This window comes from Coptis chinensis, chromosome 7, assembly GCF_015680905.1.
Source record: "Coptis chinensis isolate HL-2020 chromosome 7, ASM1568090v1, whole genome shotgun sequence".
Classification (NCBI taxonomy): Eukaryota; Viridiplantae; Streptophyta; class Magnoliopsida; order Ranunculales; family Ranunculaceae; genus Coptis; species Coptis chinensis.
In genome coordinates, this window is record NC_141462.1 from 9,023,927 (window position 1) to 9,048,455 (window position 24,529).

At 37.2% G+C, this 24,529-nt stretch overlaps 3 protein-coding genes across 6 annotated transcripts; 2 read left to right on the forward strand and 1 right to left on the reverse strand.

The window, feature by feature from the left end:
- Positions 1 to 638: 638 nt before the first annotated feature.
- LOC147485839 (C2 calcium/lipid-binding plant phosphoribosyltransferase family protein) lies at positions 639 to 3,995 on the reverse strand. Its single transcript, XM_086573300.1, has one exon. The coding sequence runs from the start codon at positions 3,843 to 3,845 to the stop codon at positions 888 to 890; it is 2,958 nt and encodes a 985-aa protein (XP_086429426.1). The 5' UTR covers positions 3,846 to 3,995; the 3' UTR covers positions 639 to 887.
- A 1,939-nt stretch (positions 3,996 to 5,934) lies between these two features.
- LOC147485840 (acetyl-CoA acetyltransferase 2) lies at positions 5,935 to 11,669 on the forward strand. Of its 2 annotated transcripts, none has more exons than XM_086569747.1 (14): positions 5,935 to 6,242; positions 6,320 to 6,418; positions 6,499 to 6,672; positions 6,753 to 6,858; positions 7,303 to 7,441; positions 8,098 to 8,175; positions 8,264 to 8,329; positions 8,795 to 8,880; positions 9,803 to 9,902; positions 10,125 to 10,235; positions 10,328 to 10,369; positions 10,509 to 10,595; positions 10,798 to 10,901; positions 11,337 to 11,669. In XM_086569747.1, the coding sequence occupies exons 1-13, from the start codon at positions 6,212 to 6,214 to the stop codon at positions 10,885 to 10,887; spliced, it is 1,209 nt and encodes a 402-aa protein (XP_086425873.1). In that variant the 5' UTR covers positions 5,935 to 6,211; the 3' UTR covers positions 10,888 to 10,901; positions 11,337 to 11,669. The 2 variants fall into 2 exon arrangements, with proteins under 2 accessions (XP_086425873.1, XP_086425872.1); XM_086569746.1 differs by having other exon boundaries at positions 5,979 to 6,242; positions 10,798 to 10,883.
- A 1,487-nt stretch (positions 11,670 to 13,156) lies between these two features.
- Positions 13,157 to 23,492, forward strand: LOC147485841 (Cyclin/Brf1-like TBP-binding protein). Of its 3 annotated transcripts, none has more exons than XM_086572008.1 (19): positions 13,157 to 13,465; positions 13,548 to 13,629; positions 13,700 to 13,775; positions 13,844 to 13,929; positions 14,017 to 14,093; positions 14,666 to 14,722; positions 14,869 to 14,981; positions 15,613 to 15,740; positions 15,836 to 15,922; positions 16,794 to 16,874; positions 17,301 to 17,447; positions 17,532 to 17,645; positions 18,310 to 18,400; positions 18,600 to 18,718; positions 19,669 to 19,749; positions 20,491 to 20,616; positions 20,852 to 20,941; positions 21,203 to 21,250; positions 22,961 to 23,492. In XM_086572008.1, the coding sequence occupies exons 1-19, from the start codon at positions 13,404 to 13,406 to the stop codon at positions 23,171 to 23,173; spliced, it is 1,878 nt and encodes a 625-aa protein (XP_086428134.1). In that variant the 5' UTR covers positions 13,157 to 13,403; the 3' UTR covers positions 23,174 to 23,492. The 3 variants fall into 3 exon arrangements, with proteins under 3 accessions (XP_086428134.1, XP_086428135.1, XP_086428136.1); XM_086572009.1 differs by having other exon boundaries at positions 13,264 to 13,465; positions 22,965 to 23,492; XM_086572010.1 differs by lacking the exons at positions 20,491 to 20,616; positions 20,852 to 20,941; positions 21,203 to 21,250 and having other exon boundaries at positions 13,264 to 13,465.
- Positions 23,493 to 24,529: the final 1,037 nt, after the last annotated feature.

Below are 24,529 nucleotides of genomic sequence, written 5' to 3' on the forward strand. Positions count from 1 at the left end.
TTGGTTTACCTTTTTTCTCAGATGTTGTCATGACTGTGGAAAGATTTTGAGCTCCGAGAGTGTTGAGACCTCTAAAAGGAAAGATGGGCCCTCGAAAAAGAATGCCTCCATCGAATATGCCGGAGATCAGAGAGCAAGTCAGTTCTTACATGGTTAATTATGTTGCCTGGCATGAGTTGGTTTTCCTTAATTAAATAGTACTAGTCTTAAATTGGGATATATTAATACCCTTTTTTTCTCGAGTGTTTGTGATAACAAAATTTTGATCGTACTGTTTTTTAGAATTTGAAGTTTTAATTGAAAACAATGATCATATCATGAAATAGGATATTACTTATTAGCACCATTATACATGTGTTGGAGGAGTAGAAAGGCATCAGGTTATCAGAGCAAGTCTGTTCTTACTAGCTCTTCTGCCGTGCCTCCATCAAAATAAACTGAATCAGAGAGACAATAAAGCTTTTGGGGTTGCTTTAATTTTACAATTTCATGCATACTTCCATAGTTCCATACTTAAAAACACTGGACAATGTACTTGAAAATCTTTCCAAGGTTGTCGAGCATTACTCCCTAGCTAGCAATTATTTTCTTCTTTTCTGATTTTATTATGCGTTGATTGCAATAGCCACAACAACCTTGTACTTAAAAGGCAACGGTCACTTTCTGACCATTAAACAACTCACCAATGTCATTGAATCTAAGCTCAAAGCTCACGATCCCTATAACGGTCTTATGCCCACTTTAGTGCTTTCTTTTCATTTATTATTACATTTCCATAGCTAGGAACCATATTCAAATAAATTAATGAATATTTTTATACTAACAACAAATTCAAAATCCCAGCTACCTTTTCCCCAAAATGTGTCGCGACATACACTTCGATTAACCTATAGAATTTGGTCAGAATAAGAAGGGAGTCGCCGGAAAAAGTTAACAGGGACAGACGGCATATCACCCCGGAACCTTGGGTGACGCAAGTAATAGAACCCAGCTCCAAGTACAAATCCTCTAAATGGCACAACATAGAAGACCAGGGAAGCAAGTAGGCAAAACACCACAAATATTCCGGTTGCGCGTGGATCCCTCCAGTTCATTAAGGCCTCCACGCGCTCACCTTGAGCTGCGATATCACCAAGTAGTGATTGAACCCGGCCTGCTAATGCCCGCAGGCGATCATACCTCACACGAACTTGGTCCGCCGACCTTGTGGTAGGAAATGTATCGAACTCCTCATCGAGTTCATCTGAACCCACTGCATCGACATAAGAAATCCGAGGGTCCATATTTGCCGGTAATCGAGGACGATTTCGGAACCTCAATGAGACAATGAAGAATGCGTAAATGAAGGCAGTTGGTAGTACCAAATGTGGGCACAGAACAATGGACACAAGTAGAGCATGGACTAGAACAGTAGCTGAAGGGTATGCCCATGTGCGAATCCCATCTAACCAACGTGCAAACTCTGCCGCGCGGGACAAACACCCAACAATTCTAAACCAATTTGCTTTAGTTCTTCTCATGCTCCAAACGTGGGTATCTGTATCTAACATGAACTGAACCACTTCTTGACCCATTGGCGGCTCTGATCTTGCAAGCCGAGCAGTGACTATCTTCATAGCTGTGTGTCGTAAGATATCTTGTTGGGCTGCACCCAAAGGCTTCACATAGTGCATTCTTGGCAGCATTGGAGTAGTGTACGATTGGAGCAAATTCATCCATGATGATGATGAAAATCTAACAGCTAATTGTATCTCACCCATTTTCTTCCCACCACCAGGCTGCAATACTGTGAGTGAATACCAGTTCATGTACACCCGGTTAGCATCCAGAGTCGATAATCTTATTCTTAGCTTGCCAATACGTAGATCTTTGCCCGGTTTTCCTGCTTCGTCGCGCTTATACCTCCCATTGTCGAATACACCAATAGTCAGTACAGTACACGGATCATACACATCCCATGTGTACTGCTCATGCCAACGCGGATTAAACCGATCCAGGATTGTTCGCGTGCGAACCCATTTGGGCCCGTATTTAGCAACCACGTAAGCATCAGCAGTGCCACGTGTTCCATCCTTGGTTTTCACAGGAAGCAAATTAGTGGCACCACGGATGCCTACCTCAAGCAAACCAATTAGTGGCTTTGTTAACTGCTTTGCCGCGGCTTGAACATCACTAGTCACATGAGCTGCCTCATCTAACACATGATAACCACCTTCTAAACAACACCTCACATGTATCCTCCCTGCATAAGGACGATTCTCATCACCAGTCAAATTAAACCATCTCGACCGTGGATCTGCTCGATCATCAGTGCGTCTATCTAGGCTCGGCACATGTACTTTAGCATAACCAACCGACTGACCACTAGAAACATCTTCCACACTCACCACCAAAAACGGCTCAAACGGCTCAGCTGCAATAAACACAAGATCTTCATTCCAACAAGGATTAACTGAACTTGAAGCAGAAATCGAGCTCCTAGCCGTTTTAAAAATCTGCGCCCCGAGCTGAGCTTTCACATAAAGCTCACTTGTCCGAACCTTAGGCTCAGCCACCACCGAACCAAGTTGCAAATCTTGAGTCTGGATGACCGTTAGTCTCAAATACCACAGCTTTGGAGATAGATATACTTTTGCTCTAGTTTCCGGCATTAATCCACCAGAATCCGATTGCCAAGCTTCTTGAAACGCCTCATCAGTCTGCGTCCCAATCCACACGGCAAGCATTACATCAGATACCGGCGCATTCTCCGCCACAGCCCCTTCGAGTGTGTACCACTGTGGAGCAAGTGGACTATCTGGTGGTACTCTTTTTGGCACTTCTTGCAAATCAAATGACACATTCCCAAGAGCCATTTCTGTGATAGTTTCTGTACCCGGCCCCGGATCCGTTCCCTCCTCCGTAACTGGAGCTGGAACTGTTTCTTTCTTTTCTGACCAAATTGAGACTTCTAATGCAGATGAATTCAAGCCTTCTTTATTGAAAGCAAAGACTTGATCCCAATCTTTATCAGAAACACTCTTAGTACGAATGCTATGAGTTCCAATAACAAGCTTTGCGTAAATAGATGTCCCAGCTTCAACATTCGGATGCTTTGCTTTCAAAACTCGAACATATAGAAACGGCATTCGCTCTACTAAATCATATGTACAACGGCTTCGATCACCAAGCGACCTCAGTTCTAGATCATTCACCCCCGAATCACGCCTTTTCTGTGTCGCAATTGGCTTCTCTACTTTCGACTTGTCTGATTGAGCAGTTGGTGGATTCTCCACGGCAGCCGGCTTTTCCTCCTCTGGTTTTGAATTCTCCGGGGGCTTTTCCTCCTCTTTCGGTTTTTCTTCTTCTTTTTTCTCCTCTTCTTCCACTTTCTCCTCCTTCGCTTCAGATTTCTCCGTTGTTGTTGTCGCTGCGGCTTCAACGACTACTGGTGGATCTTCATCAAGATAACATATTTTCAAACCAATCTCACCTTTAATCTGCGAAAAAACACTCCTTTTCTCTAACGGGTAATAAACAAGTGTTTCTAAACCAGTTTTAACAAAAGTAGTACCTGACAACTTCACTTTACCAAGAAATGTACTTCTCTTACCACTCTTCTTATCATTATAAACATTAATCTCCAATGTTTCAGTTGCCATAGCTTCCGTATCATGAACTAAGAACTCAAGCTTCTCATCCCATTGCGGGTTTAAATCTCGCACTTTCGTCTTTGTTCTTCTTCGTTGTCCGTCGAAGTCCACTAGTACGTATGGACTCGACGTTCCTTGTCCATCTTTCGGCATTAAATTTTTTGCATTGCATATTTCTACTAGTAGCTTTCGATTATTACCACTCTCGCCCATCGTTTTGAGGATGTAGCTCGATTTTTGAACGAAGTGTTTTGAAAGAGTGGTTTTTTAGAAAGAGAAATGAGGAATGTACAGTGAAAGAAGAAGTGTTTATAAAGAGAAGGAGCCTATTACCACGTCAGCACTTAGATGGCAGTTTCTGGGATTATTTCAAGGTTTACACCACTTGGGTTTGTTACATGTGTAACGCTTGGTTGATCATGAGAAATGAATGTGTGATTCAAGGTGCCGTTGAGGTTGGTTTTGGAATTTCGTTGTCGATGTTACCGTTAGGTTGGACGACCTTTGTATTGATTTCTAGCCAAAAATAGGAAAATATATTTGGTACTGTACTGATGATATATGCAATGTCTGCCTTCAGACAAGATCTTTCCATGAAAATATTTGGGTTGGTCAGATAAAAACGTTTATTCTGATTGCCAGATATGATACTTTCTTTATGTTGTGCAAGTACACATTTAATCCTTCACATTTTTTCCGAAAATATAGATTTGGAGTGTATTAGCTAGCTTACATTAAGCTCACTAGTCTTTACCAAAACAATGTTTATCAAAAAAAAAAAATTTACCAAAAAAAAATGAAGCTCTAAATATGAGAATATGATCGAGATGTAGTGTCCATTGCATAAAATATTCTGATACATCGGAAAATATTGGGTGACAAGGGGCGGATCTATGAGTTGGCTGACCCGGGCTGTAGCTCCTCCTAACTTTGCTCAAAAATCATAAATACAGTGATAACTGTTCACAAAAAAAATAATAATAATGAGAATTAGTGCTAGTATCCCCCCTATTGTTGAATCCTGCATCCGCCCCGATATCAGGAATTCGAAGTCCAATTGTAAGAGTGGCATAATCTTTGCGAACTTAAACATGTGATAAGCGGATTCCTGGAGATTTATCATCTAAAAAAAAAACGGATTCCTGCCTTTCTTGGAGATAAGATTGCTAATTGTGTATGTTTTTGTGGTTTTGACTTTTGAACTGGGAAGAGTGGGTGGTATCCGAGACCAATCCATGAACATAAATACAAACATTTATCTCCATATACATCATGTAATTGGGTCTGGCTTCATACGATCATACTCAGCAGTCAGTATTGCGATATAAATGAATAATAGAGACAGATGAGTGAGATGACCACTTGCTGTCTTGCTCTGCGCATATGAACGTTGCCCTGTGCTCTAAGAAGCTTTCTTAAAGTTAAATTTGTAGGGTACAAGGTAAAAAAACATGGCACATACAGTGAGAATATATCAGTAAATCAATGCCATTATTTGTACTTTTTCCTTGAAATTTACTTGTACTGACACACCAAGGATGTGAGCATATTTTAACGGCTTTGTGAGTGCGTGGACACTGAGAGTTGGTTTGCTGTTAATGAATTATAAATTCGTGAATGAAGATTTTGTGCTCTTCTTCACATGCGCATTATGGTCATCTTCAGTAACAAATTAGTTTGGTAATCGAGTTTTTTTGTGCTCTGCTTGGCTACAATCACAAGAAGCAGCTAGATTGATGGAGTGTTGAGTACTTGAGTCTATTGGGGATTTGGGAGTCGGTTAGGAGTTTGGTACTTTGGTTTGTTGGTGGGAAGTTTGGGCTTTGGTTTCAATTTTCCAGGCTTCTGCTCATGGACACTTTGTGCTGGAGTGTTGAAACAGACATGGATATGGGCTGCTAAAGACAAATATAACACTCAAACCACAAAAATGTCATTTCAATGGGGCTGTTAAAAAGATTTTAAATTTGGAAGGAGTTAAAAACCCAGCCAAAATTCAGACATTCGCTAGCAGCTGTTATAATAAGTTTGGGAAACGGACGGCATAATTTATGCCGTGTGTTAAATTTCAATTGACGGCAGAAACTGTACCGTTTGTCTTAAAAAATTTCAAAAAATAATAGACACGATTAGATTGGTATTTTTATTTTGGGAAACCAAATTTAACTGGGCAAGCTAAAAACATATGTGGCATTAACACTTGTGTAACACTTTTACCAGCCCAATTTAACAGCTTTCCATTGGACTTGCTATCAAACTTTATTTCATATCATTTCTAACACACTCCGCACGTGTTCCTTGCACTGGCTTAATAGTAGATGGACCTTTGTTCACGTTGTTGAATTTAACTCACACTCGCAGCAACCAACCATGTACATCTCACCATTCCCTAGTAAGCTTAAAATTGTGTGCCACATTAACAAAATTGGATCATATTAAGATACATAAAAAAAATAGCTGACTCCTAGACCCCGGTCTCGTCCTTTCCCGCCTCCTACTCACAACTGTCATAAATCATGTGCTAACTAATCCTCTCTCTCTCCAATTACACGTAAACCTCCTCTAATAATCATTTCTCAATGGCTTCTTCAGATTCGATTAACCCTCGCGGTAAGTCTATTCCAAGATTAAATTGTGATCCAATATATTTAATTAGTTAGTTAATTTATTTTATTTTGGGGTGATAGATGTATGCATTGTTGGCGTTGCACGTACACCAATGGGTGGATTTCTTGGTACCCTTTCATCATTATCAGCTACCAAGCTTGGTTCTATAGCAATTCAATGTAAGTTCCATAAAGAATCTATTTTTATCATTTTTTATTAATAATATATGTTGTTGTTTTGATTATTACTATTTTAATAGGTGCATTGAAAAGGGCTAATATTGATCCATCACTTGTTCAAGAAGTTTTCTTTGGAAATGTTTTGAGTGCTAATCTTGGGCAAGCTCCTGCCAGACAGGCTGCGTTAGGTGCCGGGTTACCTAATTCCGTTGTTTGTACTACCATTAACAAAGTTTGTGCGTCGGGAATGAAAGGTTTGAATTTTATTAACCTTGGTATCTTTATTTTTTTCTGTAGTAAGTATGATTATGTTTTCTTACTTCTGTGGTGGCAGCAACGATGTTTGCTGCACAAAGTATCCAGTTGGGTGTGAATGACGTTGTTGTGGCTGGTGGCATGGAAAGCATGTCTAATGCACCAAAATATCTGGCTGAAGCAAGGTTTTTTTTTTTTTTTTTTTTGATTAGTGAGTTGTTTACTTCTCAGCTGTATATGCCTTTCAGCCTTTGGTTATTATTTATATGAGACACACAAGTATACGACTCTTTGGAATTTGTTGCACATAAATGAAGGTAAATAGGATATTTTACTGGAAAGATCATTGACATCTAGAAAGCATAGTTGTAGCGACAGAGGAGCTGGAGTGCTTAGATGTCCTAACAGTTTGTCGAATGGAACTTCGTCATGTTGTTAAATCCAGGCTCAAGTATAGTCTTGACCACTGGATATGAGTTCCTTACGCCTTAATAAGTTTTTCCAGATCTCATACCCTCTAAAAGTTTTTAAATGCATAATCAGTTCGTCTGGATTAGTTAACCATTTAGTATGCAATATGCCAGTATGATTTTCAAACTTTCTTGATTCTTTATCATTTTCATAAACAGGAAGGGATCTCGCTTTGGCCATGATACTATTGTTGATGGGATGCTTAAAGATGGACTGTGGGATGTGTATAATGATTATGGAATGGGAGTGTGTGCAGAACTTTGTGCAGATATGCATACAGTAACAAGGGAAGAACAGGTATTGTTTAAACATTCTCCAAATGCCCTTTGCCATTTTATTTTTGGTTATTATATCAAAATAATTATGCTTGAGTATGGAAAGTTTATGGTATGTAACTTTAGGACTTGATATATTGAGTAAAATATCACCCATAAGATTGTTCTTGATTCGTATCTTGAACCAATAAGATTTATGTATTGTGTAAATGATGTCTTTCAATTTTTTCAAGTCTGTATGGTCTGAAATATTAGTGTTTTTCAGAGAACCTCTAGATGTTTAAACAATACAATAACACAGTTTTTAAAGTCAATGCATTGAAAAACTGAGACATCAAGATGTGTAAAATAAATTATTTTGATTTTTTTCATGTGTAATTTTTCTTGTTGACTATAGAAGTTTCACATTACCAAGATTGCATAATATGAAAAGGGCTATATTGATGGTGAGTGTCTTAAGCATGGGTTCTTCTAGTATAAACCATTAAACAGATTGGACTTGAGCTTCACATGAACAGTCAATTACAAGACATTGTTTTTCTTCTCACATTTTAAACTGTCGGATGAGTTCTTTGAACTGAGGTCTTCAAATTTGTGTGGTTTCTATTTGGTCGATGTAGACTTCTTTTCTTTTTTTTTTTTTTTTTTGACTTGCATACGTGTATGTGAGTCCTACAGGATGATTATGCTATTCAGAGCTTTGAGCGTGGTATTGCTGCTCAAAATGGTGGTTCCTTTGCATGGGAGATTGCTCCAGTAAGACTTCAATTACTATTTTTGATGGTAACAGATTTTACCGTTTGTATGAAACTGCTATTATTTATCAGCTTTTATGACAATTTAGGTTGAAATTCCTGGTGGGAGGGGAAAACCTTCCACATTTGTTGATAAGGATGAAGGCCTAAGTAAGGTAAAAGGAATCAATTTACTATTCATCTACTTTTTCTATAGAGTATTTTCTTCTTATGAGTTAGCTATGTGTTCCATCATTGCTTTCTTTTGGCACCTTACCTGTAGCAGGGAACAGTAAAATTCTAAAATATATGTAAATCTGTTGTCATATTTGAGAAGTTCAATATTGCCCTTTGAGTTGCATGACATCTCATACGAACTTTAGGTTCATATCTTTGATGTCTTCCAGAACATGTAAAAGGTTTATGCTATTCTTCATTGATTACAAAGTAAATAAGGCATGTTATATCTAAACTCTGTTGGCCTTGAGAAATTCTCGCATGATCCTTTTTTCTGTATTTGTTCTTGGATTTGTGACATAATCCATAAATGGAAACTGGAGTTCGTCAGTGTAATTCTACTTTTTATTTGTTGATCATGCTGGTTACTGCTTTTAAAATTTTGAATTGCTGTGTCTTCTCAGTTTGATCCTGCAAAACTAAGAAAGTTACGGCCAAGTTTCAAAGAAAATGGAGGTTCTGTTACTGCTGGGAATGCATCTAGTATTAGGTACAATAACTTTTCTACTTAATATATTTCTTCATGCATATTTTATCTTGCATGCCTTACTGATTAATAAGCATTTACAATCTGATAGCGAAACATTTATATTTTCATACATCTGTCAACAAGTTGAACATTCCTTCACGTTTTATCATATGAACTATGTGTCTCTGTTATTGGGTTAATGAAGTTTGTTGTTCTGAAGTGTACGATTACCCAACTTGTGATGCACGAGCACTTCTTTAGATATAGGGAGGACTTGGAATATCCATGTTTCAAATGTATGTGAAACTAAAACACATCGATTACCAAGAAAGTGACCCACCTACACAACACAAACACATTGTTTACCAAAATTTTGTGGCAAAAGCATAGGTTACCGAAATTATTTCTTTTTGATATTCCTTTGTTTACTTTTTGTAACCCCACTTTTTTTCATTAATACAATAGTTACTGATTGACCAAAACAAAAAAATCTTCCAAAACAAAATTTTCATAGAGACAGCTTGAGAACCTGAAAGTAGAAGAAGAAAACTCAGCTTTAAAGTAGGTGATCAACTGATCAAGTAGGTGGTTGCTAAATGTCGGTATTTAAGTTTTGCATTGGCGTTTCTCCTATGTCTGTCACATGCAGTTATTTATGTGTCCTTAGTACATTAGGCCCCAATTACAAGGTTTTTACAAGTCCATATCAATGAAGTTATTAGAAATGACAAACATACCATCATAACATAGTTGTTGATGACTTTGATGTTCTTGTGGTGTTACGTTGAATTTGACGTTCCTCATAGGGATAACTTCTACATCCAGTCTTTCAACTTTAAGTTTATCTGGTTGCATAACATTGAGGTTGAGATGTCAATGAGCAATTTGATATCTTAAGAATGCATGATGGAGAGCTTTTTGCCAAATATCCTCTCTTGAACAGTGATGGTGCTGCTGCGTTGGTGTTAGTGAGTGGAGCGAAGGCACTTGAACTTGGATTGCAAGTTATTGCCAAGATCAAAGGGTACGCTGATGCTGCTCAGGTATATATGGCATAATCATTTTAATTTTTACATCTAGGTCTTGATTTCAGTTGGACAATATTGTTTTTGTGGGCTAATCTGTGTGAGCTCTAAAATGAGGGCAACCAATTTTTTATTTTAAATCAGGAGCTTTACTTTACAGTCTTCCTTTTTTTTTCTTTCTTATATTACCTTGTTGTCAAGTCCCCATAATCTTGGTGCTGACATGTGATGGTTGTGCAGGCACCTGAGTTGTTCACGACGGCTCCGGCCCTTGCTATACCTAAAGCTATTTCAAATGCTGGCTTGGAGGCTTCTCAAATAGATTACTATGAAATAAACGAAGCCTTTTCTGTAAGATTCACGATTCATTATGTATAGGAAATTCTTTCTTCATTTACGAGTCTGTCTAGCAATCTAATATTTGCTGCAAATCTTCTTTGCAGGTTGTGGCCCTTGCAAATCAGAAATTGCTTGGGATTAACCCTGTAAGTCCTATTGTCTTCCCCAAGAGAGGCTTTTTTTTTTAATGATGCACAGTTTTGCCCACTTTCTTTCTTGTTCCTATTGTTTTGCTTCAGTTGTTTCAGCTACTTTCCATTTAGCTTGTACATCATGTGCATGCAGGATAAAATCAATGTACATGGTGGAGCTGTATCTTTGGGACACCCACTAGGTTGCAGTGGAGCTCGCATATTGGTTACATTGATAGGGGTAAAATCTTGATTATATTTCTCCTTCATGCTTGTAATTATGTTACTTAGATGGACTATTTGAGTCTTTTGTCTATGTTAGAAGAATTCTTGAAATAGTTGTCAGTTTTGAACATGATTTTGTGTTTAGTTCATATAAGCATGCTGATATATGTCCCTGTTATGTTTGACAATGAGTTTTCATATTAATTATGGTACAACAGGTGCTCAGACAGAGAAATGGGAAGTATGGAGTTGGTGGTATTTGCAATGGAGGAGGAGGGGCATCATCCCTTGTATTAGAGCTCATGTAAGACTCCACCAGTTGGTAAGATTCAGTTGCTTAATATTATGATAAGTTCAAGTTTGTGTAAAATAATTAATTTAATTACATGTTCAAATCCACCCTCAACTAAACTTATGAGTTCAATTATCAAGATGGAAAAATGAATTCTGTATTCTCACCTAGATGATATCGAATTATTGATTATGCTATTTCCCAACATTATTCTCTAGTAAGAAATCTTTCAGAGGTTGTATACTTGTATGGTGCACCGATTTGATTTATTTCAAAATTCCCAATTCCACGACCAGATTAGATTAGGATACAGAGACCTGTAATATATGATATGGAATCATTGATATTATTTTCCACTCAAGTCAAACTCTGTTAATAGTATGTCATACGAATTCCGACCCTAATCTTTTTTTTTCTTTGGAATAGGCATTCAGTTTATAAGTTGAAATTTTTTATTTGTTGCAGGCCATTTGCAAGGGCAGGACCTTCTTCTTTATGAAAACTAGCTTCCTTTTTATGCCATGACAGTGGCAGTAATCAAATGTGACGAACTTTCATCTCTTTTACTCCAATAAAAGTATTCTGAGAAACATTCTGCTGAAGAGATTTGACATCCAGTTGTAGCTGTACGGCTGTACCAACCAAAAGAGAGCAGGGAAAGGAAGGCTTGTTGTAGTTGTTTATTGACGCATCTTCTGTAATCATTTTTTTTTTTCTTTCTTATTCTATCTGGGGATCAGATTGACTGTCCATTTTAAGAATAAGATTGAGGAGAATAAAATCTAGATTACAACTCAATCGCTTAAACAGTGATGACTTTTGATATAACGTGTTCTGGTGGATGGAGCTGAAAATTCGTTTGTTTTTGCTTGTTTTTAGTTGCGATTCCAAAGGATAACTAGAACTTTGCTTGGATCGTTTCTTTTCCAATCTAGCACATGAACGTTAAACGCTATTTTGCATCAACGCATCTCTTCCTGTTCAATTCTAGTGTTGTTAGCTACTGAATTCTTAAACATCTCAAGACAATTTCAATAATTTCCCTGGAAAGAGTTCTCCATCAGCTCATGCCATATTTACATGATTACATCAGTTATATATCGGTGCCAGGCTTGCTGAAAACCGGTTGATTTCATGAATTCATTCATTGGCAGGGGAATATTTTGTACTAAGGCTGTGTTTGTTTAGTGGCAAACCTCTAGTGGGAAAATATAAGATTTCTTTTCCCACTAGAGGCAAATTTATAGTGGAAAAATTTCAGTTTTCCAGTGTTTGTTTGTAAAAATTTATAGTGGGAAAATATGAGATTTGCTAGTTTTGTTAGTGTTTGTTTGCATGATTTTTTTTTCCTGTGGCAAATAATATTTCAACTTTTTGAAAATATAAGTTTTTGGTTTTCAAACTCAATGAAGTAATAAAAAAAAAAAAAAAATTATATAAAAAAACAAAATAATAATAATAATAAAAAAAAAGTAAAGACAATACACACACAAACAAAGACTTCAAATTATCTAAAATAAAATGAAAAAAGAAGTGCATAATAATGAAGTTCTTAGACAGTGTTTCTATACCAAAAAAGAGATCACTAACAAAACCATAAAGAAATCTAAAATACCCCAGACAAATCAATGATATCCTAATATCCGCCTTTAAGATTGTAAGTACCCTCCGTTCTACACTACAGAGCACATGTCCACATGGCAGGACGTCTTATTTCAGCTCGTCCCACAATATCAGATCGTACCAACGACCCAACACCCAGGTCGTCACCAGCAGCAGTTACAACTATTTATGGAAATATATCAACTAACACAATCTTGAAGCTCAATCAACGCCACAATCAATAAAATATTAACTTTGTAACAACACATTAATGGCGGTCATCAAAATAGCACACAAGGTGGATCTGCAATTCATAACGGTTCAAACACATATCTATAAATAGAAAGAGATGAACTACGTAAGGCTTGATTCGAGTTTATCCCGAAAAACTTGATACGTAGGCAACTCTTATTCCAAGAAGAGTGCATCCATTTCTTATCCAACAAATCATCAATCGTAGTACCAAATTAACCAACATCTACAAAGATCATTAACAACATCTACAAAGATCATTAACAACGACTACGGGATATGTGTGACAGTCTCAAGAGTAGCACCCTCCACCATAAAACCAAGCTTAGGACCCTCTGGTTGCCTCTTTGTGCCAATCTTCTCGCTACAAGTTTTTGCCTCAGCCTCTGCTAAACATAACCACATGCCAACAGCAGCACCAGCAACACCTAGAACCAGTAGCAGCACATGGACCAGCAGCACCACACTGATATGTCATAAGTTGTTTATTGGGTATTAACGAAGTCGAACCCAGGACCTCAAAGTTTCCTCCAAAGCTTATTAACCATCATAGCTGCGTAGTTATCAAGTCATTCCTCGTAAAAGAAAAAACCCTAGCCACCCCCTCAAACATCCTTATATACCCGCCGAAATCAACCAAAACAAAAAAAATCCCGCCATCTCCTTATTTCTCATTCAATGGGTTGGTGTCCACATTGTGCTAAAAATCTCGAAACTGTTCGTGGAGATGAAGGTTTCATGTGAGCATTCTTTTCCACTCTTTGGTCAAAGTTAATGTCGTACTTGAAACTTGATTGCTTATTTTTTCTGTGTTATTCTTAGATGTTGTGCTTCTTGTGGAAAAGTTGTTGATTCTGATATGTTCACTGATGAACCTACCTTTATCAAAGGCGCCGGTGGACAGGTCTGCTTCTTTCTCTCTCCCTCGTTTTTATTTCTTTAAGGATCATTTCTAACTTGTATTTATTTTGTAGAGCCAATTGTCTGGTAGATATATAAGGAGTGTTGAAAGTGGCAATTCAGAGTCACGTGAAAAGACCTTGGCAAATGGTGTGTTTTCTTTTGTCTGTTTTAATTAAATGGAATAGATTACATTTGCCATTTTTCCTTTATTGTAGGAAGAGACGAAATCTCATCCCTGGTACAAAACTTAAGCATGACCGGCCAAGAGCCTATCATTAATGCTGCTCTTAGTTTTTATAAGGTGTGTTCCTTGACATCTAAATTTACTGTTAATTCACCAGTAGCTTATAAGACTGTCGATTATCTAAAATGTACCTTTCATTTGAAGTTAGCTGTTGACCGCAATTTCACTAGGGGCCGCAAGCGCAATCTAGTTACAGCATCTTGCCTTTACATCGCTTGCAGGTAAGGGGATTTTTTTTAAATTGGATTAACTTCTTGTTTCATTTGTTGAAATATCTTGTGTGAGTTTTTAGTAGTGGTACCCAAATCGAAGTTAGCCTGTGGAAGCAAAACTAAAAGAATGGAAGGAAGGGTGGCTAATAAGATGAGATGGGGTGGGTGAATTGTGAGGTTCTGATTGTTTCCCAGGACCCACGAGCCACAGTTGTATTATATTGAACAATTTTTCGTAAATACGTGAAAGTTGACCAACTTGGTGACTGGGAGTGGCATTGGAGAAGTTTGCTACTGCTGTGGTTTGGGAGAAACCTAATCCACAATTGTGAAAGATGAAGTTACTAGGATGTATGTATTGTATACACGTCAGGCTTCATAAATGTAAATACCAGTCCTGTTGAAAAGCCCATTCTTAGTTTTGCTGTTTAAAGTTAAGATATTTGATATACAAAGGGACTGAATCACTGAACAACATGTTCTTTTAAGATATTATTCTCATAAAAATATTTAGTGTTTTTTCTATTCTGTGTTATTTCAAGTAACTAATGCCAGTGTGCTTGTCCTTCACTCCTCTGTAGGGAAGATAATAGGGCATATCTTCTAATTGATTTTTCAAACCAGTTGTGCGAAAATGTGTAAGTTAACTTTCTCATAGGAAACTTTCCAACCATATTCTGTAAGGAGTTGTTGTGGTGGATACATCTGGAAATTGTATTTGCTGTGTCAACGACGTTTTCACTTTTTGACAGTGCTCTCATCTGATAATTGAATTATGTTCCAGTTATGTGCTAGGTGCTGTATTTTTGCAGCTTTGCCAATTGTTAAGGCTTCAAAACCATCCGATTATGAAGAAACTTGTTGATCCCGTTCTTTTTATTCCTCGGTTCACACATAGTAAGAAGCTCCCAACTCGGTAATCTTTTTTCTTGCGAACGTGCTTCCATATTCTATCAGGATAATGTTCTGGTGCCATTAAGATCTTTATTATAGTGTAGATGCACATGCACTATATCAAAAGTGAGATATAAATGGTTAATGATCATATCATTTTGTATCTTCGTTAGACATGATCACTTTCTTTTCCATTGATATTTTATTTGTCTGTTCGAGAAATTCATTGAGTTTATTAGAGATATAAGAGCACCATATCAGTATCACTTGATTTTGATAGAATGTTATTTGAATTAGTGTTTGTTGGTCGTTAATCTCAATCTGGAGCTTTGATTTATAATTTCATTGGAATAGTTATTTCACTAAGAACCACAAAATATTGATTTCTCAGTAATCAGTATGCAATGAAATCCCCGTGTCAAATTTTTTTCAGCTTTAATGGGACTTGATGAAGCTTAATCTTTTGATAGTAAGAGCTTCTGTATGTAGCACATAATGTCAATTAGATCCTGAAAGAATTATTATTTAAGGGTTCATTATATGTTGGGCATCTCTATTTCTTCGTCTATCTAATGTATATGTATAAAAACATGCTATTAGGAATTATAATCGGTTATGTCTATTCATGTTTTAGGTTTACTCATGTTACTCGATGAAAGAAAGAAAAAGTTAGATTTACTGGGGAGCAAGACCAGACTGTTCAATGATATTGAAAGGACTGCAAGGCGCATTTTAGCTAGCATGAAGCGAGACTGGATGCAGGTATGACTTTTTCCCCTAAGTAATTAACAGGGTTCAAGTTTGTAAATATTCACCTGAAAATCAATTTGAAGACCAAACTGATTAAGCATATACAGACAGGGCGAAAACCGAGTGGCTTATGTGGTGCTGCATTGTACATATCTGCACATTCGTTTGGGCTCGAATGTTCAAAGTCTGATGTTGTAAGTTAAAACTATTTACTGATGTTCTCTGATATGCACCTTAGTGAGTTCAAATGATATATACCACTGCCACAATGAAGAGAATGTTTCCAGCTTAGAAACAAAACTTGTAAGTTCCACTGACAAGAGATTTTCTTCGGGATATTTCCAGATTTTAAACTTGTCCTATTCAGTCAGTTGCAGTAGTACAAGTTGTAGTTGAGAATAAGACATAGAAAGCAGTAGAAGGTTTGAGGTACATAAAATATATATATTTTAATGGATGCTAAAATAATACAGACTTGTGTGTACTATACTACTATGTGAAAGCCTTGTGTGTTGTATGCTTGGCTCTGTTTCCTGTACTTGAATATTTGAAATGGGGGAGATTCTGAGCCACAAACACAATATTTCCCAAACACTCTCCTCTCCTCTCCTCTCCTCTTCATCTTCCTATCTTTCAAGGCCCTAGTACAGACTTGAAGACCCTCGACTCACATGGGTTTAAATGCAAATGAATGCATGAACAAAAGTTTTGAAGCGGACCTTTTCTAGTTGGGAATTTGGATGATGATGTTTACACATTGTTTTCACTCATCATTGGCACGGTTTCTATTTTCAACTAATTTTCAGACGTTGGTCCAGTCAGTCACAGTTTATTTACCAAGTGTCTGATTTCAGGATAAACATTCATGATTCACATATATTGGTATGTGTATAACATGTTTGTCAAAATTTGCTATTTGAAATTCAATGTGATGACTAATATCTTTCCTCTATACCACCACGACACCAATGCCCTCTAAAATACTCACATCTTAAGTTCAGCCAGGTCTTTTCTTTTTCCTACTTTTCTACTAACGGAAGTCATTCATATGATAATGCTCAACAGGAAAGTATTGTACATGTCTGTGAAGCAACATTGACAAAACGACTGATCGAGTTTGAGAATACAGAGTCAGGAAACTTGACGGTGAGCATGAATACCATTATTAGTTCCTTCATAGAATCTCTACCACATCTCAACATTTTTCTTTCATCTTGATAAAAGAAATATGTTTGCTATATGTGGAATTTTTGCCTAGTATCCCGTGAGTACCAATGAAAAATGTAAGGTGTAGAGTAAATTAGTCTCTTCATCACAAGTCTTGCAACTATCTTTAACATATTCACATGTTTGATCCCAAATGATACATGTAATTTAGTATGTATCCTTGTCAATGAATTGTTTTTTGCTTTGCATTGGAGGTCAAGCTGACGCTCTGCTTATGAATCAATCCTCTCATGCGGCAATCCTCTCACGTGGCACTTGTTTTCTAATTTCATAGCCATCTCTGTCCTGCTCTATGACACAATTCCCGTCATTCTTTCTTTATTTCTTTATTTATTTTTTTGCTAGATTGAGGAATTCAATTTGAAGGCAGATGAGCTTGAGAAGGAACCAAAGCTGATTAAGTCATCTGAGGCTAGGGAACTACTTTGTAAGCACAATGAGTCCGAGACACCTCATTTTGCTAATGGACTTTGTAAAGAATGTTACGATGAGGTGACCTTTTGGTCCTTTTCTACCTATTAGTTTTTCTCCTCATTGCATGTCTTTAACATCTCAAAAATGTATGGGTTGGTGTAGTTCGTTGAATTTTCTGGTGGGCTTCAGGGAGGTTCAGATCCTCCAGCTTTCCAGCTTGCTGAAAGGGAGAGATTGGCCAAAGCATCTGCTGAAAAGAGCAAAGACTCAAACCTGGTTAGTAGGCCTATGCATCTCGGAGGAACATTATGATCGACATATGAATGGCTACCTTCTAGCTCAGTGTTTAAAGCTTCATGGTTCACCGAATGTTTTCCAGTAGTAGATTCAAAATTATGATGTTTCTTCTGAAACTCTGATACGAGTATTTCTTGGAAGACTTTAGAGACATGATGAAACATAAAATTGATGAATGAACAAGAAAACGAAGTAAAGGGCAAAAAAAGGGAACAAGCAATTGGACTAGCACAAAATGATGAATTGGGAAGCCTCCAAGATTAGAAATATTTGGTAGCATTGACCCTTTTCGTGAGGTGTAAGCAAATGATATATGGGTCAAGAGGGCATGTCTTTGCTCGCATGGTTTTAAAAAAATATTCTTCTTCTTTGCTTTAAATAATTATATATACACGAGTAGGTTATATATATACACGAGCAGGTTCCATTTACCACACTTATTATACCATGGTTTATACTTTATACCACACCCCCATACAAGTTGAGTTAAGCGCTAATAATTTGTGGATATGATCTACTAGTTCTTATCTCATGTGATATCTTATCTTAGTCCTTGTTGCATATATTGTGTGAAGTCTTGGCGTATTTTTCTTGTTTTGGTTCATCTTAACATGTTGCTTGATTGTTTGCTTTTTAATTCTAGTGTGAGAAAGAGGTGGAAGAGGGGGATCCTTTTTCTCAGCCCAACCCAAATGTGAATGTAGAAAAAAAGCTGGATTCTCAACGGTCAGAAGGTATATGTTAGTTTCTTCCACATAAAACTCGTAAAGAACATTGTGATGCGTTCAAACTTCAAACTTTTATGCCATCAACCATTTGCAAAATATGTTGTTATTCCGAAGTTTTGGTACGAGAGATACCAATTGTTTTGGCACTAGTACTTTGGCGTTTACGAAATTCAACTAAGAGGTACAAAAAATGGTCATGTTTCAGGTGTTGTTAATGAACACCAGACTGTTGAGGAGGGTGTTTGTGGTCAATCAATTGGACATGAGGATATAGATAATACTGGAGATGAATCAGAAAGTTTCTCAGATATCGATGATGTTGAGGTTCGTGGCTTCATTTGTTTTTAACTTCGTTCTAGACTTGTATCATGTGCCAAGGTAAGTTTTGTTTGGAAGTGCAAAGTTCCATCTCAAGTCCCATTTTTCATGCAATGTAACATAAAATTAAACCTTTATATTGTGAATCTAATTAGATAAAGAGTCCACTGTGTACAGCAGATTGGGAGTCGGTCATCATACTCTCATCTTATGTCTCTGCCATTGCGCGTTTTCTGTTATCATATTCACTTGTAAGCACTGGTGGAGCCAGGATTTTCATCCAGTAGGGGAGAACCAACAGAACCTCCTAACCCTTTGGCCTTGGACCTGGGAATTGAATTTCAGTGTAACTAAACTAAAAGGAAAAAATTCCTTCAGGGGGTCCAACAACTATTGCTTGGCCCAAAAAACATTAACATACATACTAAACTTTCAGAACTCTAGAGTGGAGGGTGGGATGTCTCCCATCCTAGCCCAAGTAAGGGCTATTTTGCTATCCCCTCATTCAGTTGAGGTTCTTTCAGCGTCATGATTCTTGAGAGTGCATTCCTTGGTGGGAGGGCAAGCTGTGGAGCATTTTGTCATTCACTATCTTGAAGCCTCTGGCTAGAGACAAACACCAGACATTATAAGGAAGAGCTTTGCAGTTGGAGGTGGTGATGGCAAAAGGGCTTATCATTGGCCAAAAAACCTGGGAGAGTGGGAAGAGTTGTGTTTGGATGAGATATTTTGTTTATTTGTGTGTGCATGTATGGTCGTGTTCTTGTATTGTAGGATAGCCGAACCTAATATTTTATTTTTGAATTGTATCTTTAACGACAAAGTTCAGAAGGAATTAGTTTGTTTCTATGTAATGAATATTTTAGTTCTTATGACACTTTACATATGCACACCTTTAAGGTTTCTTGCTGTTCGTTTTAGTTGATTTATTATCCGTAAATGGTAATGCTACATAGGTCAATGGGTACCTTCACGACGAGGAAGAAAAGCGCTTGAAAACAAAAATCTGGGAGAGCCTGAACTGGGAATATCTTGAGGTATTGAAATCCTTTTCATCCTATTGAAATGTTTGTGACAGCGCATAGTGCAAGTACTTTTCTTAATTGCCATCTCTTTTGTATGTCACTATGTGGAACATATTAGGAATTGTTTAGTAACAGGTCTTTGTTGCACTTTCTCAGTTACTGATCACTTTAACCGCATTTGAATCCCATGTGTGATGTTTAGAGCCTTGCAGTATAGTAGAAATCTTCCTGGGCCTCTCCACTCATCACCAAATGGTTTTGATTGGATGTCCCAATGTTTAAGATGGTATAGAGTTGGCTATTGATTTTTACTCCACGTCACCCAAGTATGTTGTCCATGTGTTAGGCTCAAGTAACGCCACACGTGAGAGCACATGTTGAGATGTTAAATTTTAGAGTTGTGTCCCACGTCTAGATGACCTAGGAACGTAAGATAAGAAATCCACGTTATTTCTTGATCAGAGCTGTTTCATGTAGTCCTCATTTTTCGATAGACATTAGTCCGCCTAAGCATGTTATAGGTCTAAATTCTAAACCACTATAGATTAGCTGGTGTGGATGTGTTATCTATGATTAAAGACCTATGTTATATCCTTGGTTTGGCCTTTGAGTGAATGATATCGCCATCTATAGAAATTATGATATGCATTGAATCCTTGATAATTCATAATTCTATAGAAGTCAAGATTTCTTTTGAACCCTTGATAATTTTGTTGGTGTTATATTGAATGACATAAAACTGTCATCTTACAGGAAGAAGCTGCTAAAGAAGCTGCAGCAAAAGAAGCAGAGGCCAAGTTCCGCAATTGGTCAGAAGGATCGCTTGATGCAAAGCAACTTGCTGCTGCAACTGAAGCTGCTCTTGCCAATTCGAAAAAGGTAAACTTGTTTTTATTTTTATATAATTATGTTTTGCATATGGACTGTCATTCTTCAACAGGGTCATCCTTTTAAAATACCAAAATGTGGCACACATATCAAACAAACTTAGTTCAAAACGACTTTTGGTATTTAAGTCTAAGTTAGCTTGTTTTCTCAAGTCCATGTTTCTGTTTTGTGCTCTTAAAGCTTTCTTGTTCGGAGTCCAACTTCCTTTATTATATCTGACGTGTAGGAGAGGCGACAAAAAAGAGCTGCGGATGCCAAGAATGCCGCACCTGCAAAAACTGCTGCAGAAGCTACCCGCCAAATGCTAACAAAGAAGGTAAGATACTACCATCAGGGAAAAAAAAGGAAGTTGAAGATCCTAAAACTCTAATATTTAAACAAAGAAAATTCCTTGCTGAATTATTTTAGTACTCATTTCACATAGATTTTGCTATGTATATCAAGGTCATGCATTCTATAGTTCCCTATTTGTTTTATGCCTGTATTGTTGTCCACTGTTAGCGGTGTATACTTTATTTTCCACCGTACTTCTCTCTTCGCATACTGATAAATATATCTTTCTGTTTTCTTTGTGCAGGGAATGAGTTTCAACTTTGATGTATTAAACAAAATTTTTGAAGACCCTGTATGTTGGCTTTCTCCTCCTTACATACAAGCTCTCATAAATACGTATAGAAATACATTCATTTATTCCAGGAGTGATGGCACATGCATATGTTTTATCACCCCTAGAAGTCCATTTTTAATCGCCAATAAATTCATATTTGCTTCCCTAATATATATTTGGTGTTGCAACTATTATTGATATCAGTCTAAGTGTCCTGACACCATCCTTGTCTAGTCATCCAACTTTTAAACTCACAATGAGATTCCTTGATCCTGTACTCCTTAAAGTGTGTGTACTGGTTCCTTGTGTTCTACATTACAAATGAAATGCATGAAAGCAGTACTATAAATACAGCGAGGAGAGGTGCCCAACAGGATTTAGTGTCTGTACTTCTTTCCATTCTAATTTGGTGTGTTCTAAGGGATAGTAATAGTTCCTTGCTGGTATGAACTAATGAACATGATTCATGATTCAAGTTTCAATGGAAGTTTCCAGACTAAGTCACGTTGACACGGATATACGTGAAGGTGTTCGACACGGGTACGGGGTGTCCGACACGGGATCTATATGAAGTAGGACATGGGGACACAGCTAATCAAAAGATTAAGTTACTGTTATTCTATGTTACATGGTCACGCCATATATCAAAAATACTCTGTGTTGGATATGTGTCCGTGTCGGACACACCTGGACACATATCGTATGTAACATACCTGATTTTTTTATATTTCGCCGTGTCAGACATTTCGTATCCGTGTCGTATACGTACACACCTGTCCGTGTTATGTAAGTATTATTCTTTAGTTACACAACTAATGCTTGAGCTCAAGACCTTATAAAGCAGCTCCTTGCAAATAATAAATATGAAAGTAGCATATCATGGAGTTGTGACTATGTTAATAGATTATTTTTTTAGTCTTTTAGGATATAAAGAAACCCTAGTTTGAAATGGTATGCGGAACGTGTCCGTGTGTCTGACACGGATATATTTAAGTATATGAAGCGCCAAGTGTCCATGTTACTTAGTTTCCAGACCATGTCCCAAACTGGAAATTTTTCCAAACTAACATAAGTTGTTATTGTGACTTTAAGTATTGGTGTATAGCAATAATTGTAGGTATAAGGATTACCCTATTCTCTATTCTAGCCTATGGGTGTTTCGGGACTAATGCACTATGCATAATAGTGCATCTAATGGTGTAAAAATCTTTCTAGTTCAGGCACTATTCAGAAAAAAACATCTCTAATGGTCCTGTAAAATGCCATAACCGTATCCCTATAACTCTGAAACCCAAGTACCCAACGCTGTGGTGTACAGTGTGTACAGTTGCTAGAGGTGGGTAACTTTCCTTAAGTGATCTCTTGACCGTAGTATAGAATTTATGGAATTTCTAATTTTATTTACTCTAAAAGCTCAAGCTTTGTAGAGAGGGTGGAATTGTATGATTATCAAGAGACCTAGGGATAGGGTGCAAGTGGAAGCCGTGAGGCAAATTATAGTATCCGAGTAACCGTTGTGCATGGTCTTAATCTATGTTTCTGTGTTATTTCTGAATTTCTATGTGTGCTTAATATTAAACTATAAAATTTTATTCCTGCTTTATAAACAAATAGTGTCAAAATAATTTTCATATATGCCAACCCTCTTGCATACTGTGTTCGCTACTTGTGTTGCTCCTCATTTTGATTTCTGAAACTGAGTGTACTGGTTGAAAATCTTCCTGACAGCCAGCTCCTAAGAAACCGCGTACTGAGTCGGACTCCAAGGACAATGCTAACGGACAACAGAATGTCAAGGGTGAGGAAGAAGTTGAGTTGGATCTTGTGGACAATGATGATGACATAGGACACAATGATGAATTTGGAGATGATTACAGTACTGGAGATATGTATGGTGATGATTTGTATCATCGGAACAATAATGAGGATTATGGCTACTAGGATAATGAGTTCTAATCAAGATGGCTTTTCTTCATTTTTAAAAGTTTTTCAAGGAGCCGAAAAGTGTTTCTACAGAAGGAATTGGTTTCAATTTCAACTAGTGCCCTGGCCCCACATCCAGTCTGCTGTAAGATATATCTCGCATTCTTTTCCAATTTTCTTATAAGCCAATTTGCTTTAGATTATAGTTTTTCTTTTTTCTTTTTCTATAGTATTGTTTGTTATTTTTTTTTTTTTCAATCCCAATCCCCCCATTGTGTAATGTAATTGTCGTTTAAAAGAAAATAAATATCTACCCTAAGTTTTCTTTTTCTTCTCACATTTTTTCCCTATGTCTGTATGACCAGTGCAGTTGTTTGATAATCGTATGTATTCCTCATGGTTATTGGCAAATAAAAAGAAGAAAGAACGCCATAAATTATATTTCATAGAACTCTATAACTTTCTTTTCAAAATTTAGTTTTGGATAGTTGTTGTTTTAATTTCTGATGTTAATTGTTCATATACTTTTCGTATTGTAGTCCTTCACAAAAACAAAAGAAATTCTGGTTGAGTTCCAGTTTGATCTGTTAACTATGTCAGGAGCATTAATGAAGTCTGTTGACCCTCGACTGCATTACTTAATATTACCCATTTACCCTGCATTTTTAGTGTGAGATGCTGATAAAGAGCTGGTGTTTTAGAGCATATTTCATGGTGAGACCTCTTGAGCACCAAACACCAAATTCTTGGAAAGCACCAAACACTAAGAATTTGGTGTTTTTCACATTTAATGGTGAGACCTCTTGAATACCAAACCAAAAAAACGCCAACCCAAACATCAAATCGGCTGGAATTTGGTGTTTCCTTTGGTGTTGAACCAAATGTACGACGCCGTATTTCGAACACCGTGTGGGCAAAACCACTTTCTCATTTCTTGACAAAAACAAGCTTCTATTGTGGGCGTTTCTCTTGCGGTGTTCCGAAAGCAGTGACTATATTGGGCTTTATTTGGCGACACGATGTACGTTTGGTACTCACTCTTTGATGTTTTCACTGAAGTTGTTTGGTGTTTATTTGATTTGGTGTTGGTTTGTTCAAAAAAATTGGTGTTTTTCAGGTCTCACCATTAAAGATGCTATTAGTTGTATTGCATGCAGACTTACAGTACCATTGCGTATTGCAGACTTACAGTACCATTGAACTCAGCCTAAGTACACAAATATCTTGGGTTCAGACGTTCAGTCACATGTTTATGGGAGCCTGTAAGATGGAGTGCCCATGTGATTTTATTATTTCAGACCAGTTCCTTTATGAAAAGTTAAAACCATGTCCATGTGGCTAGGTATGTGTGTGGGGGCTCTGACCATTAACTTA

Coding starts and splice junctions, on each gene's coding strand:
- LOC147485841 (XM_086572008.1), top strand. CDS start 13,404: ATGGGTTGGTGTCCACATTGTGCTAAAAATCTCGAAACTGTTCGTGGA. Junction 15,741..15,835: donor TGAAGCGAGACTGGATGCAG/GTATGACTTTTT, acceptor AAGCATATACAG/ACAGGGCGAAAACCGAGTGG. Junction 20,942..21,202: donor GCCAAATGCTAACAAAGAAG/GTAAGATACTAC, acceptor TTCTTTGTGCAG/GGAATGAGTTTCAACTTTGA.
- LOC147485840 (XM_086569746.1), top strand. CDS start 6,212: ATGGCTTCTTCAGATTCGATTAACCCTCGCG. Junction 6,243..6,319: donor AGATTCGATTAACCCTCGCG/GTAAGTCTATTC, acceptor TTGGGGTGATAG/ATGTATGCATTGTTGGCGTT. Junction 6,859..7,302: donor AAATATCTGGCTGAAGCAAG/GTTTTTTTTTTT, acceptor TTTCATAAACAG/GAAGGGATCTCGCTTTGGCC.
- LOC147485839 (XM_086573300.1), bottom strand. CDS start 3,845: ATGGGCGAGAGTGGTAATAATCGAAAGCTACTAGTAGAAATATGCAAT.